Below are 15,313 nucleotides of genomic sequence, written 5' to 3' on the forward strand. Positions count from 1 at the left end.
TGACTATCATGTTACTCTTTGAATATAAATCATTACGTGTGTCAATGAGGAAAATAAAGTTTTCTGGAAAATATAAGAGAATAAAAAGGAGTATTAATACTGTCAGTTGTGGTGTCCTCTGATTAAATATTTTCAATTATTTTTGTCTTTTGAAAGTTTGTTGGTTTAAATTTTGTTTTGAATGAGAAGTGAAGTTCATTGTAGATCTGGAGAAGTTAATCATTTTATAACATTCATTTAATCAACATTCTCTTTAATCTCCTTTTAGGCAGCCAAGGGCAGTTTCCACTAACACAGAATGTAACGGTTGTTGAAGGCGGAACTGCAATTTTGACCTGCAGGGTTGATCAAAATGATAACACCTCCCTCCAGTGGTCAAATCCAGCTCAACAGACTCTGTATTTTGATGACAAGAAAGGTGAATACATTTTCTTTTAAATGTTTTAATCATATTCTAAAGTATCCTAATTATAATGAATTTATTTTTCTGAGATGATTCAAATTATTCCTTTTGATTACCAAACTGCTTCTGCTTGTATTTAAACATGTTAAATATTAAAATACTTTGTTTTGCAAGTCATAAACACTAAAGATAACCTATGTCAACTTTTTAATAAAATAAACAGTTCTAATTTTGTTTTAAAAATACTTTTATGCCTTCACTTAACAATCATTTTTGAGATATTAGACACTTCTATTCCTGTAGCTGTCTTGCATATCAGTTGAATATTTTTCTTATTCCTGATACTATAATGTTATTTTCATTACACTTAATTATATATATATATATATATATATATGGAATATGCTATACGTTTTTGGAATGTTTAATGATTTTATTCTCATCAATTGGATCTGAAAATAAAAATTGTAGAAATGATTTCTAGAGTGAAGTTAAGTATGCCCATGTTTCTACAATAAACTGAAATTAAGTAAGAAAATGTATTTACTTAAAATTGAGTCAGACTTTATTAATTAGTTTGTGCTTCAAATTATATATAAATAGATTTGAGCTAAATGCTTTTAGAAGAGTAAGGAAATTCACCATGTATATTTCAAGTGAACAATTAGTAATGTACTCTAAATTTCTAAGTCTTCCTCCATTGCTATAGTGTTGAGTAAAAAAGTAAAACCAATGCACTGTAATAAAAGTATGAAGCTGTTCTTTTAAGTAAGTTTAAATTTTACAGGCTGTTAGTAGTTTTTTATATATTAATTATTTGGAGTTGTCTTAATATCTAGGTTTCTTATGAATTTCTGTAGATAGCAATAAAATAATTCAAAATAAGTTTCATTTTAAGAATTAAAATGTGTCAAAATAAGGACTAAGAACTATGACTCTCCACAAAAACATGAATTTTCTATATTTTGTGTAATGGTGTATCTTTCCCTTTTTAATGTTGTCTAGAATTAAAATGAATCCTGTAGTTTGTTATAAATATTAAATATGCGATGAGGGATTGATTATTAACCTAATTCATTGATAGAGAGACAGATAAATTGATCATTTTTTATTTTAAGCAATTGCTCCAGTGGCTATGGAAACCAGCAGGTTTTAAATCTGAAGGGCAAGCTGGCCAGCTAGAGACTCAGGGAAGAGTTTATGTTGCAGCTCCAGACAAGGGCAGTGTTCAGGTAGAAATAAATTCCTTTCTTTGGACATTTGCTCTTTTTCTATGGCCTTCAAGTGTCAGAAAGGGGACCACCAAACTATAGTTGTTTACTCAGACTATTAATTTTAATATTAATCTCTCCTAAAAACAACTTTACAAGATCTGAACTGATTTTTCACCAAACATCTGAGTAGAGTAGTCCACTCTGGTACATGGCGGGGTGCAAGACACCCACTGAATGCATGAAATCAGGGAGGAAACCAAGCCCTGTAAAGTGTTTACTTTTGCTCCTCATTGTACTTTCTGATATTTCTTTTATCTGCACCCAACTCCATGTAACTGTGTAGTTTTATAGTATAAAGATATACTATTTAATTTATGAAATTGATTATATATACAAATTTAATACAATACATAATATGTTAATTTTAAGATTTTTGCTTTTTCTATCATTGCTTTAAATGAAACAGTTTTACTTGATAGCATTTTTGGAAAGAATTGATTTTGTCATTGAAATTTTCCAAGTAATCAGTATGAATTTTTATGAATTAGAATTATTTGTTGTTGTTCACCCATCCTACAAATACATAAAAACAATCTCCACATTTTTTGGTGTTGTACTGGAGATTGAAGTCAGGGCCTCTGATCTGAGCTACATCATTAACGCCTTATTTTTATTATGTTTTATTTTAAAACAAGATCTCATTATGTTGCAAAATTGCTCAGGTTGGGCTCAAACTTATAATACTCCTGCCTCAGCCACCCAGAGTGCTGAGATTATAGGCATGTGCCACCAGGCAGATACATTCTCCACTTTTAAACAATTTGTGCCTTACTTTTTAAGGCGATCTTTGACAGTCATGTTGATAGTGACATCTACAATGGTGAAGTCAAGTCCTCAGGCACAAACAAAAAATCTGTATTAAATGCCTTTGCTTCCTCTTTAGGTGATTCTATAAGTTATCCTGTACAAAACACTTAAAACTAGAATTGATTTTGAATATTTCAAAATAATGCACCTTTCCTGTAGAAAACAGAAATACCTATAGTATAATCTTTGCCAAGTCTTGGAAATTAGGCAAAAACCCTCATTTCTGAGGGATAATTATGGGGAGAAAAAGCTCATACTATATTTATGATAGCTAGCAACATAATTTTGTATCTTCATACTGCCATAAAATACCCAATCTGTCTGATCACATCAATTCTTGAAGTTTTCATTTAATTTTCCTTTGTCAAAGGCAGCTTCAAGGTATGTTGCCAAAAAGCCTGTTAAGTGTGTGGTTTACAGCAGGTTCCTGGCTTTGGTATTGGGCATTTTCTTACTTTATTGTGGTACTTATCATCAGTTTTAGTAAAATAATGAAAAGAACTGAGTAAAGAAACCCTTCTGTGAATGGCAAATTCACAAATCTATTTCCTCACACCTCCTAAGTGACACCTCAGTGTAATGGATCTCAGGTCATTCCTGTTCATCAAATGCAAGAGTTTGAAAATGAAAGCAGTTTTAAAGATTCTAGATCACAATTTTTTTCCCACATCATCTCTTGTCTGCGTTTATCTGTTTGGCCCTCCTCAAACCTAACTGTTTTTAATTATTCATCATGTGACAAAGCAATTGTCTCCAAAGAACTTCTTTCCTAGATTATATTCTTTTTTTTTTTTTTTTTTTTTTTGGTACCAGGGATCGAACTGGGGAACTTGTGCTTGCTAGGCAGGCAGCGGAACCACTGAGCTAAATCCCCAGACCGGAAACCTAACTTTTGAGTAAATCAGCAAGCCAAGTAGTGCCAGAGCCTAAGTGCATAAGCTAAGCCTGAGTTAAGAGAAATACAGCCACCCAAGTCTGTCATGCTTTTGACAACTGCATAAGAGCAAGAGAGAAAAAGAGTGAGTTTTCTGTGTTCCTAATTATGCAAGCTCTTACAGGTGGCTGCAACAGTTAAAGGCTCTATCTTTAGCTCAACATTTATTTCTGTCTCAGATTTTGTTGCTAGTGACTTTTAGTCCTGGTTACACAATGCAATTACCCAAGGAGCTCTCCAGTTAGACCAGGAGTATGCAGCATCGGAATGTTTTAATTGTATCTTAAATGATTTTGAAATGAAGCTGAATTTTAGACATTTTAGGTTATGTAAGTCAGTACTGACAAGACTTCTGCACACCTGAGTCTGAGTTTCTGAACTGACTTAGCTTAATGAGCAGAGAGGAAGGAAGGAAGCGAGGAAGCAAGGCAGGCATTAAGGAAGGAAAGGCAAGTTGCTCCACAGAACAGAACAGGCACAGCTCACTGTCACTGTTCCTGCTGTTATAAACTTGAAGAGAGAGTCTGAGTAGCACAGTTTTACGAAAGTCCTATGTGTGAGGATAAGCCAAGAACTCAGGATGGTGGCCCACTGGTAATATGTGAATGGAAAAATCCTTGCTTATTTCGAATTATTAGCTGAAGAAGAACATGTTGTGACTGAGCAGTATATGATTAGCTGGAGGAGAATTAAGCTGAAAACCCTTTAAGAATCTATCAGAGAGGTTATATATGAATATCTAGAAATATCTTCATAGGGGAGAGTAGGTGACACTTGAGGGTAATTGGCGAAGATGAAACTTATATTGTCATATTAATTATTCAGTTAAAATTAAGAAGAGCACATAAAATTCAGACTTCTACCTTTAGCAATTTAATGTGATCAGCAGCTTTTCTCATTGATACATGGAAAATTGATATCAAGGACTCAAAGAAATTTGCCTAGAAACATTCCACTAATGACTAATGGGAAAGGGATTTGTATCCAGGTAGAGCTTTTACTTTGGTTTTAACAGGAATATCTGAGAATGTAAGCATCTGAGTGCCAGGCCACTTTAAGAATCCCTGAAGCCACCTCTGCCATTGATCTTTGACAGGTGCCTTTTTGTTAAAGAGCACCAGTTTCTTTCCAGTTGTTGAAGATATACATAGAGCAAGACTGAAGATTACAGTATAGCAGCTCTGCCCAAAGAGCAGTCCATGAACATAGAAATATTCTATACTGGGACTGAACACTTGGTAGCCATTGTAGATATGTAAATTTAAGTGAATTAGAATTCAATGAAAATTTAGAATTTCATTTCTGAATCACACTAGCCAGATTTCAGTAGGTAAACTGTGGCTAATGGTTACTATTTGGAAAGGTAGAGTTCTAGAGGCTGATTCACTCTGTAGGTGATACATGGACCTTATCTAATTGTAGCCTTCACTAATAGAATATTTGCTTTCTAGCACTTCCTTGGCCATCACAAAGACATGAATTGAAGATTAAATGAATAAAATGTCACTGTTTAAATTACACAGTTTTAAGAGTGGCAATCAAAACCAAAAAAATATCAATTAGATCTTAGTGCCTGTTTCTCTGAAGGTGTGAGAAAATATTGAAGTAACAAAATATGATCAGTTAATGCTTAGTAAAGAACACTTCAATTCCTTCCTATTATAATTGACAAAAAAAATACTTTGGATGAACATCTTAAGGAGTGGATAGTCTACACATTCAACAGACATATCTATGTATTATTTTACTCATTTTATATACAGATATAAAATTCATTAATTTTCTAACATTTGTCTCCGTGGTATTTTTTCTTTGTTCAGTAACTAGGTTCAGTAGGTTCAGTAATTTTCACAAATTTCCTGAAGTAATAAAGACAAAAATCTATTAAGTTCAAAGCCCAAAATTGTTGGTATTAATTATCCAATTGGTGTGTTCATAATTTTACATTAATAGTGGAGAAATTGAAAGGAAGAACATGGATAAAGATGATATAAAACAAGGAATGATTAAGAGAAGAAAAATGAGATGAATTTGACATGAAGGTAGAAGTTCTGTCTGCACCAATTCGTGCTGCCGAGTGTTGTTTTTCCCCATAATTGGTATTGATCACATTGACAGGTTTCAAAAGATTAAATATTTGCTGGAATAACTCAGGGATCACAGTGACCGGTGCTGTCTTTTTTTCCCACTTTTTTATTAAATAAATCTAGCTATTCTATATTTGTGCAATAAAGATCTGAAATTAATGATGATAGCTTACAGTTACATAATACTCTACAATTATTGAATAATATTCAACATGCTTACCCTTTTTCACTATACTCTCAACAGTATATATGAAAGTCCTTTCCACTTCATGTATGGAGAAACCAAGATATACATGCTTGACTCTCTTGAATTGTATCTGAAAAAGCAATGAGGAGACCTGAGTTTTCTTATTACAAGTCTCTAGCATATGCTTTGCTGTTTGGAAAAGGAATTAATTTGATTGCCTTTGTTTTTTATCATTTTACTTTTCCTCTGGGAACTACAACTACTTTTAGGGTAGCATTTCAAAATTACATTTCTGTGATTCATCTCAACACATCTTATCTCATATTTCAATTCTAGCACACCACTATAATTTCATGCATATTAGCAAATTTCCTAATATATGTATATAGTAAAGGGAGATACATATATACATATATTATATATATATATATATAGAGAGAGAGAGAGAGAGAGAGAGAAAGAGAGAGAGAGAGAGTGCACAATTCAGGTTCACATTAATAAACAAAGAGTCAAGAAGGGGGGGGCAGGCTATTTACAAAGACACACGTATAACTAGGAAAACTACTTACGTCAATACTGCATCCATGAATTAACATCCTACCCTTCTGATGTTGAGAAGGAGAAACGGCTATAGTAGTGGATAGGAGATGTGGCTGGGAAGGGGCCAATATGTGAAAATACGAAAATTGACTTTCCTCTTCTCAAAGTCTGCTTTCTTGTCCATACCTTAAGCAGGCTGAGCAAAATGGAAGGTGTAGGTCAAGGGATCCTGAGTGTGTCAGTCTCCCAAAGCAAAAAACATGTATCTGAAATGAGAAATATAAAGTAAACCATACAACATATGGTACATAAACAGATATTTCTCCCCATCCCATTTTTGGTTAGGATAAACTCCATTAAAATAGCTGCATCATTCTATGTTCACAAATACCTACAGCTGCAACATTTCTTACCCAGATAAATAAGTTACAACAATGTAGTGTTTGTTATAAAACATTAATTTGTTTCAATGTTATATTATTCAAGTGCAATGTGTATATTAAGGTTTGTGTAGGCTTCCTGAGGAATTTACTTCCACTTCTGCTAATGATGATGCCATTATTGTAAATTTTCATTAAACTTTAGTTTTGGCCTTTAAAATTACTACATTTTCTTCATGTTATTTGAGTCCAGCAATTTCAGAAAATCATAGAGATGATCATATGCTTTAAATATGCTTTGTATTAACTTACCATGTGATAGGTCAAGTTATATCAGTATCAAGATTTAGAATTTTGACGTTCCCAGCCATGTACACATGCCTGGATGTTTTCAGAAAATTTTAATTTTTGAATTGTTTATATAAGTATAATCTCCCATCTTTGATATCCTTTAGAAAAATGAAGTTTCTTTTTTTCTATTATTTTTACAATACATTTTCCAGTGTGTTTTATTTAAAAATAAGTGAAATTTTCTATAAAATAGAAGTGCCTGTGTAAAATATGACTTAATTCTTGAATTAAACCCTGCTGCTCATCGCACATTGTTTTAAACTAATTTTTGCTAAAAGGGAAGAAAGAAAAAATATTTCTACAACACTGAAAAAAATTGTTTCTATTTCCTGGTAATAGCTTTGATCATTCAACAAATCTTGATAAGCACTGTACTAAGTTGTTTGTAGTAATTATAGCTCTCCAATTTCTGAGTCCATTCCACATTGGGGAAAGATACTTAAAGCTTGTCACAATTAAAATTAATATTTTTGGGAAAATACTATAATTTTATTAGCTATAACAAAATTCATTGTAGAAAATATAAACTGAACATGTAATGAATGAATACACTTTTAGGAGTCCAGAAAAAATAATTGGACTTGAAAATATGAATGACTGAAAATAGATGTTTTTGATGAAGATTATTTATTAACAATTTTGAGTTAATTATGTGCCATTTATAAATGTGAAGAACAACAGTATTTTGCACAAGAACTTGATTTCCCAGTGACCTACTGTTACTTTTTCTATTTTGAATAGTCCTTTTGTTGGGATCAGCACAGATATCATGGGAATTTAAGATATTCTAGCAACTTAAAATAAGTTTTAAAATATCATCATTATTATTCTTTAGAATATATTAGAAAAACCTCAATAGTATCAGAAAATGCTAGTATATAAGGGATAAATATTTTTTAACTTTTGACAAGACATATTAAAGTTTTACTCCTTAACTTTTAGAGTTTTTGTCCAGTTGTATTTTTCTTATAATTTATGCCTGACTTTCTCTGAGAGAATACTATTCCCACCTATGGTGATTCTACCGATGTAAACTTTTTTTTTCTTAGGTTGAAGTAGACATAAACTTAGTACTCTCACTTAAAGTTTCCTTTTTCCTCAAAAGCCTAGAAAATTTGAATTTCTCTGATCTAGTTTCAAAATTTTAAGCAAGAGATATGGATATATTCAGCTTGTACTAGATACCTCTACTGTTCTTTAAGTTATAACCAAGACTTTATGGCCACTGACTGAGGCAACAACCAAAATGTCATCTTCTATATTCAATGAAGGTCCCATTTAATAGATTCAGTATGTAGAATCTATCCAGGTTATTTTCTTAGTCACAGAAAAATTTCTTTATGGAAATAAATTAAAAAGAAGTAAAAATGAATGAGAAATTTATTTTTTTATTACTTAGATACCTCACAAAAGTACTGGAGCTGTGTAAACTCACAGAGCTTTTTAAAAAGTCATGTTTGAAATAGTTAAATGACACAAATGTAAACAAAAACAAAGACAAAATGTAAAGTCACTCATTAATGATGATACTAATTAGAAAGCTATTAATTTATGAATTTATTGAGGTTGAAGTGTTAATGAATATGATGAGATTTTCTATTTATTCTCTTGAGTCTCCTTATTTGTTTTGGATATTTCTTACATTTATAAATATTGTTTTTCCTCTACTTTGTCTCTTCAGAAAGCATTTCTTCATTTTTAATACAAAGTAATACAATTTAAAAATATCATTTTTGAATAAATATTTTAATGTGTATTTATATTTTATGAGAATGGAAAACCATAAATTAATATAAGTTCTCTACATACCCCAACTTGTTTTTTGAGTCCCAGCAGCCTTCTGTGAGTGATCCTTAGTAACAGCAGTAAACAAGCATTTTGCAGCTCTGGTGAAAACTAGGAGGCAGTGTTATTTTAGTACCAAAATATATGTGTTTTTCAGAATTAAGTTTCTTGGTTTTACACATATTTATTTTGAGACTAGTGAGTGGACTATAGAACAAATAGAAAGCAGGGTAGGGAAATGCTGAGAGATTAACTGCTTTTATGGTTTAGAATAATGTTATTTGTTTACAAGGAATGGCAGTAGTAAAAATCTAGACATAAAATATTGTTTGAACTTTAAACACCTTTTCATCAAATACACTCCATCTTTTTCTTAATGATGAAAATCACACACAGTAAGTTTGAATCAACTGGTTTGAAAATACTAATTTATGATGCTCTTCTATGGAGATAATGATTGATTATTAGCCATGTATTTGCTTCTTTTAAATTAAAATCTACTTCATCAATTTTGAAAATATTATAGATGAGTTAATTGTATGAAGGCTATAAACTTGGTAGTCAGGGATGTTGCCCATGAATCCCACCATGAAATTGGATGTGATCTTGAACTGAGTTGATCATTTCTATAAATCAATCTCTGTTCCAGCTCACAAGCCCTCTTGGCAATATTTGTACGTGCCCACCTTCTATGTCCAGGTGCATTGCCCAAATTCTCCTTGGAGTTTAGTTTGAGATTTTTTGAAGCAATGGAAAATCAATGCCACAGCATTACACAAAATTAAAAGCAAAACAAATCCTCTCTTCTGTTGAAGGTCTTAAGTAATTTCTGCCTAACAGGAAGCTGAGATCACATGTATGTGATCTTCCTTTAATGTAGAAGTGGCTAGGTTATGGGTAAATACTTTGTATTAGTCAACTTTCCCATTGCTGGGACCAAATGCCCAGCACTCATACTTTAAAGGAGGAAATGGTTTATTTGGGTCATAGTTTCAGAAATTTTAGTCCATGGTCAACTGGCTTTGAGTGTGTAGTGAAGTAAGCTGCTGACCTCATGGTGGTAGAGAAGCAGAGAACAGAAAACACTGGCAAGAGGTGCTCCACCCAAGGGCCCTCCAGTGACTCACATCCTCTAACTGGTCTCCTCCCCTAACAGCTCATTTAGCGATAAACATCAGTGCATTAGTCCACTAATGAGTACCCTGACCCCCTTATCCAATCACCTCTCCAGGAATTGCTCAACCTACTCAAGATGAAAATTAAGCTTGGGTGTCACATACTTGAAACTTGATTTTTTATTAATGAAACATAAAAACAATATTAAATGACAATATTTAACATCACAGTTTACTGGGTGCTGTAACTATATGGCAAGTGAAAATGAAACCAAAATTTCTAATTTGGCATCTGAATTATAACCTTAAAGGCTTTAAGGGAAATGAGGTATGTGAGGGCAGAGAATTTAGGAGGAAAAAGGTAGGTCTTTTCTGACTTTCTCCCTTTTTCATTTGGGCTCTTGGAGTGAGAAACTTCTATAAAAAGGCTCTCCTACTTGGAAAATGACTGAGCCCCTGGGAAAAAAGTAGGAGAGACAAAGGGAAAAACAGTGCTCATAAATGGCACTGGCAGGGACTTTAGCTGATTTCTGTGCCTCCTGTATTGATTTGTTTATAGTTCATGTATTATCATCTCTAAATATTGTCTTACTTATCCTCTGTTTCAAAACTCTGGGAGTTTTTCATTATATTACTCAGTATTGTCTACAAATATCTCTCTATTGATGGTTAGCAGTTTAATAATGGAATAATAACTTAAAAATTAGAGGATTGAAGAAATGTTAATATTTCAGCAGCTATGGAATGATGCTCTGAATCAGAAAGAGAGCTATGAAAATCCAGGCAAAGAATATGGAAAGCAAGAGATAGCTTGGGCTTCTGTGATGTGTTCAGGTAACTAAAAATTAATTCCCACTTTTCAAAACAGGAACACCTGAAGATCCATATGATTGCCATAGGATTCCAGGCTGTAAATGTAGCTCAGTGATATAGTCCTTGCTTAGCATGTACAAAATCCTGGGTCATTCACCAGTACAGAAAAAAGAGTCCAAAAAAAGAAAAATTAAAAGTAACCTACCCCATATATATATACATATATATACATATATATATGTATATATATATGTATATATACATGTATATATATATCAGAGAGAGTGTGATTTAGGAAATTAATTCTAATTCTGAGTTTCTAAGCAATTCTAGAATTACAGATTTACATGAAAGTTTTAGACACATTCATTCATTACACCTGTACATTCTGATACTTTATACATTTTAAAATAAGAATTAATTTATTCAGTAGCAATTGCTGAAATGCCTGGTGTTTCGAGTTGTTTTGGGCAATTTGGATTCACCAGAAGCCAAAATGGGCAAAATCTCTGCCTTCATGCAACTTCTATTTAAATGGAAACAAACTAATTATAAGCAAAATGAATAAGTAAATATATGTTGCATCTGACAGTGATATATTCTATGAAAAAACAAAGCTCAAAAAGGGAGATAGAAAATGGAAAGTTAAATATACGTGATAGTAAGTCTCATTAAGAGCTGACATTGACATAAAAATCATTAAGAGATTAGAGAGCTACATGTGCAGTTATTTGTGAGAAGAATGAGCCAAGCAGAGAGCACCTGAAATGGAACCATTCTGAAGCTATAGGAAAGAGAACTCAGCCAGTATGTCCAGGCAGAGTGGATAAGCAGAGGAGACAAGTCTCATGTAAGTGGGTGAGGAGAGTGAGGAGATGGAGCATTGTTAGCCACTGACAAATTCTGGCTTTTTCCCTCTTTAAAACAAGAAACTACTAAAAGGTGTTAAGCCAAAGAGTGAGGCGATCTTATCAGCATTCTTTACAGTATCACTTAGACTAGCATGGGGAAAAATAAATTATGAAGGAGGAAGTAAGAGGATAAAAAGCAGGTAGGGCAGTTATACAGCCATTGCAGTAATCCAGTAAAAAGTTAAATTGGTTCTGATAACAAGTGAAGGCGATGAGTAGATTGAATTCTGTAGATAAGAAAGTAGAGCAAGTCTACAGAAGAGTAGACCGATTTGTCCTGGATGATGGCAGGAATGTAGCGTTGGAGAGCAAAAGAGGAATCATATATGATTTCATAGCTTCTGATTTGAATATCTGAAATAATAAACTTAAAAAGAAGACAAAAATATTACAGGGATAGAGACTAGGACTTTTTGGTGTAAAATGTGGATTTGGCCTTGTAACATTTTAGTTTATTAAAGATACAGGGGGAAACTATATACTACACAGTTGGACAGATGAGTCTGGAACCCATGAATTGATTTAAATTGAAGATCTTAAAAATAGTGTAGATATGTATCAGATTCTTTACCAAGGAAATCCAGAGAAAACCAGTTTAAGCGCTGAGCCCTGCTTGGGACAACAGATTAGGGAGGTTAGGGGACAAGGTATTTGAATCATTAATTCAAAAATTCTTTGTTTTTCTTTTCTTTCTTTTTTTCTTTTATGTGTATAGTAGAGCTTTCCCTTTATTGTAACATTTACTGTGCAGAATAGTTCTTAAAAGCAGTGATATAACTCAACTTTGCCTAACATTTGTCCTGCAGTTTAGAAGCTGCAAGCATTTTGCTTTTTATTTCTTTTTCTTTTGATGCTTACCTATCTTATAATAAATATCCAGAAAATAAATCAGTGTAGATGTGGTTCTCTTCTTACATGTTTCTTCACACTAGGGGAATTTCTTAGATGAGGTTCTGTCCTACAATTATATCTTCTCCTTTTTGTTCACCCTCAAAATTCTATATTTCCAAACAATGAATCTTTGTACTCTTTCCCAGAGAGATGATTAGTAATGGCAGCAAATGAAGATTCAGATATCAGGGACTTTCTATGGAAATGACATCTACCAAAAGGCTATTAAGGAGAGGACAGAAATCCTACATCTGTGATTATGTATGAACCATCCTGGTTATGTGTCTGAACCATCTAGGTTTCATTCAGGTTAATTGAAGTCTCCTGCTGTCTTTAAAGAAAACAAAATGAGAATAGGAACAATCTTAAGAAAGCAAAATGCTCTCCAAGTTCTATCTTCTTTACCTTAATCTGACTTTTCCCCTGGAAGTAAAATAAAGGAGAATTTCCTGGTTTTGTTTCATGCAGACAAAATTGGAATACACATTTTTATATAGCAAATGTTGCATCAATGTCCATTTTACATTCTTACCACCATTGAGATCTTTCCTTTAGCAATAAGTACTTTCTGAGTACGATCTCAGGCGTGGAGATGTAATAGTAACCTTGCAAAACTAAGATCATTAATGGAGCTCAACATGTACATTTTATTTTTTATTTATTTATTTATTTATTTATTTATTTATTGGTACTGGGGATCAAACTAGGGTCCTTGTGCTTTTGAAGCAAGTGACGGAACGACTGAGCTAAATCCCTGATCCCTCAGCATGTACATTTTAAATCCTCTGTGAGGGCATATTTTTCCTAAGTCAAGCACAATGATAATGTTATAAAGCACAACAAAGTTAATTGCTAGATAACAAAATATTAATAAGACATAAGGATGCATAAAAATGCAAGTTCCAATGTTTTATTATCACTTTCTGCAAATATAGCACATGAAAAAAGCAAAAAATTGCAAAACTACAGGTACTTATTAAATGTGAATATCAGGAATAATACAGAAAATTATATTTATAATATTTTGCGGGCCAGGGATTTAGCTCAGTGCTTTTGCCACCTGCTGCGCAAGCGCAAGGACCCAAGTTCGATCCCCGGCACCAAAAAATAAAAAAATAAAAAAATAAAAAAATAAAAAGAAAAAATTTCGTAATTCTGAAATAAAAAATAAACAAGTTACGAAAGAAATAGCAGTTGTTCACACTTTGAATGAACATCACATATATCAATTATTTAATTTTAATGTAACATACATGCCTGTTTTGTACTTTTGCAATCTCTTTAGACTAACTGCAGCAGTTCTTGAAGGTAACAATGTATGAACTGAACTATTTTTATTCTTATATTAGTAGCAGATATAGTACAGAAATAAGACTTAGACAAAATATATAAACAAAATTGAAAAAAATTTTGAAATAATTTAAGCAAGCTTAGGCTATTCCTTTTAAACTTCTACCCATAATGAGGCAAAATTTGCTGTATTTTGAAATTCATCTGTGATCTGCCACTAGTAGCTAGTTCTAGTATTTACCCTGTAAACTCATAGAAAAATGAAATTTTTAATGAAAGAAAGAAATTCAAGATCTCTCTCTCTATATATACATCTTTGTTAATAAAATATGAAATTTAAAATGTTCATACATTGATGTAAGATCATGTACGGTAAATATGTACAAATGCCAATATCAAAATTATCATCGATTTTGCTGACATTTGCATTTATTTATAGAGATAATGTCATAAGTAACTGTTGAAACTCTAATGTTTACTTTGCCTTTTGATCTTACTTGACATTGTAAAACATGTTGCATTCCTTTCTTGGTAGAAGAGCATAATTAAAGATCAAATATCTGACAAATAAGGTTGGCTGAGGATCCACATTTTTAAAATTTGAAAAAGAGCTATTTTTTATGTTGTAGAAACCAAAATAGTTTTTTGTTCAAGCATTGTCAAGAATAACAGGTTGCCACTCTGAAAAGTACTTTGAGTCATATATGCAGTGGAGATAATGAGTATTTTGCATAAGTGTGATTAATATGATCTATTATCTTGGAGAAATAACTACCATAATAGAGACACATGATTTAAAAGTTATTAAATTATATTATTCTATTACATTTTATTTTTAGCAAATAGTTACAAAAAATGATAAACACACTATCTAACTGAAAAGGGGATAGTTTTGTACAGAAATGTGTCTTTACACCTCTGATTCTACACTTAGATTTGTAAATATATATATGTAATTATGATGAATATATCTTTTAAGAAAACTTACCAACTGCTACACAATGAAGATTCCAGATGCCAAAACATTACAGAATTAGATTAGAAAAGATTCAAAGCAGAAGACAAATTTTGAGATTGGCTTAACAAGGTACAGAACATTTTGCTGCAGTTTAAGACTGTTGAAATCTTTCTATGCATTTTGCTTCTATTTCTATTTTTATTTCCCTTATTGGGGATATAGCAAATAGTTTATTTTAACTGGGATTACTTAAAAAGGATTAAATAATATGGTATTTACAATGGTAGTATTATTGTATGTATTTTATATATAAGAATACTAAGGGAAAGAGAAAGTCAGTAACATGCTTAATTCCTCAATGTTTACAGTGGTGCAAGAATACCAAAGCAGTCTGTCTGAACTGACAGTCTTTACTGTTTAGCATGCTATCTCATGAACAGTAAATGGTAACGAAGAATGAAAAAGTGAGACTACAATTATACAGGAAAGATAATGAACACGTATTATTTCCAAAAAGACTACAGGTGAGTTGACAGTACACAGGTCAACTATGAAGGTGATTGAGGTAGGAAGTGTGACTGTCCACA

At 32.3% G+C, this 15,313-nt stretch overlaps 1 protein-coding gene across 4 annotated transcripts in view; it reads left to right on the plus strand.

Moving 5' to 3' along the window:
• The window catches only part of Cadm2 (cell adhesion molecule 2), a 1,033,997-nt gene that overhangs the window by 789,534 nt on the left and 229,150 nt on the right, over positions 1-15,313 (plus strand). For all 4 annotated transcript variants that reach the window (XM_021238785.2, XM_021238782.2, XM_004857903.4 and 1 more), the window contains one exon: positions 269-418. In XM_021238785.2, coding sequence (XP_021094444.1) covers positions 269-418 — 150 coding nt within the window. The remainder of the gene's footprint in view (positions 1-268; positions 419-15,313) is intronic.

The sequence above is a fragment of the Heterocephalus glaber genome, unplaced genomic scaffold, assembly GCF_053883595.1.
Source record: "Heterocephalus glaber isolate CG9 unplaced genomic scaffold, H.glaber_assembly_v1.0 deba00000122, whole genome shotgun sequence".
In the NCBI taxonomy this organism is placed as follows: Eukaryota; Metazoa; Chordata; class Mammalia; order Rodentia; family Bathyergidae; genus Heterocephalus; species Heterocephalus glaber.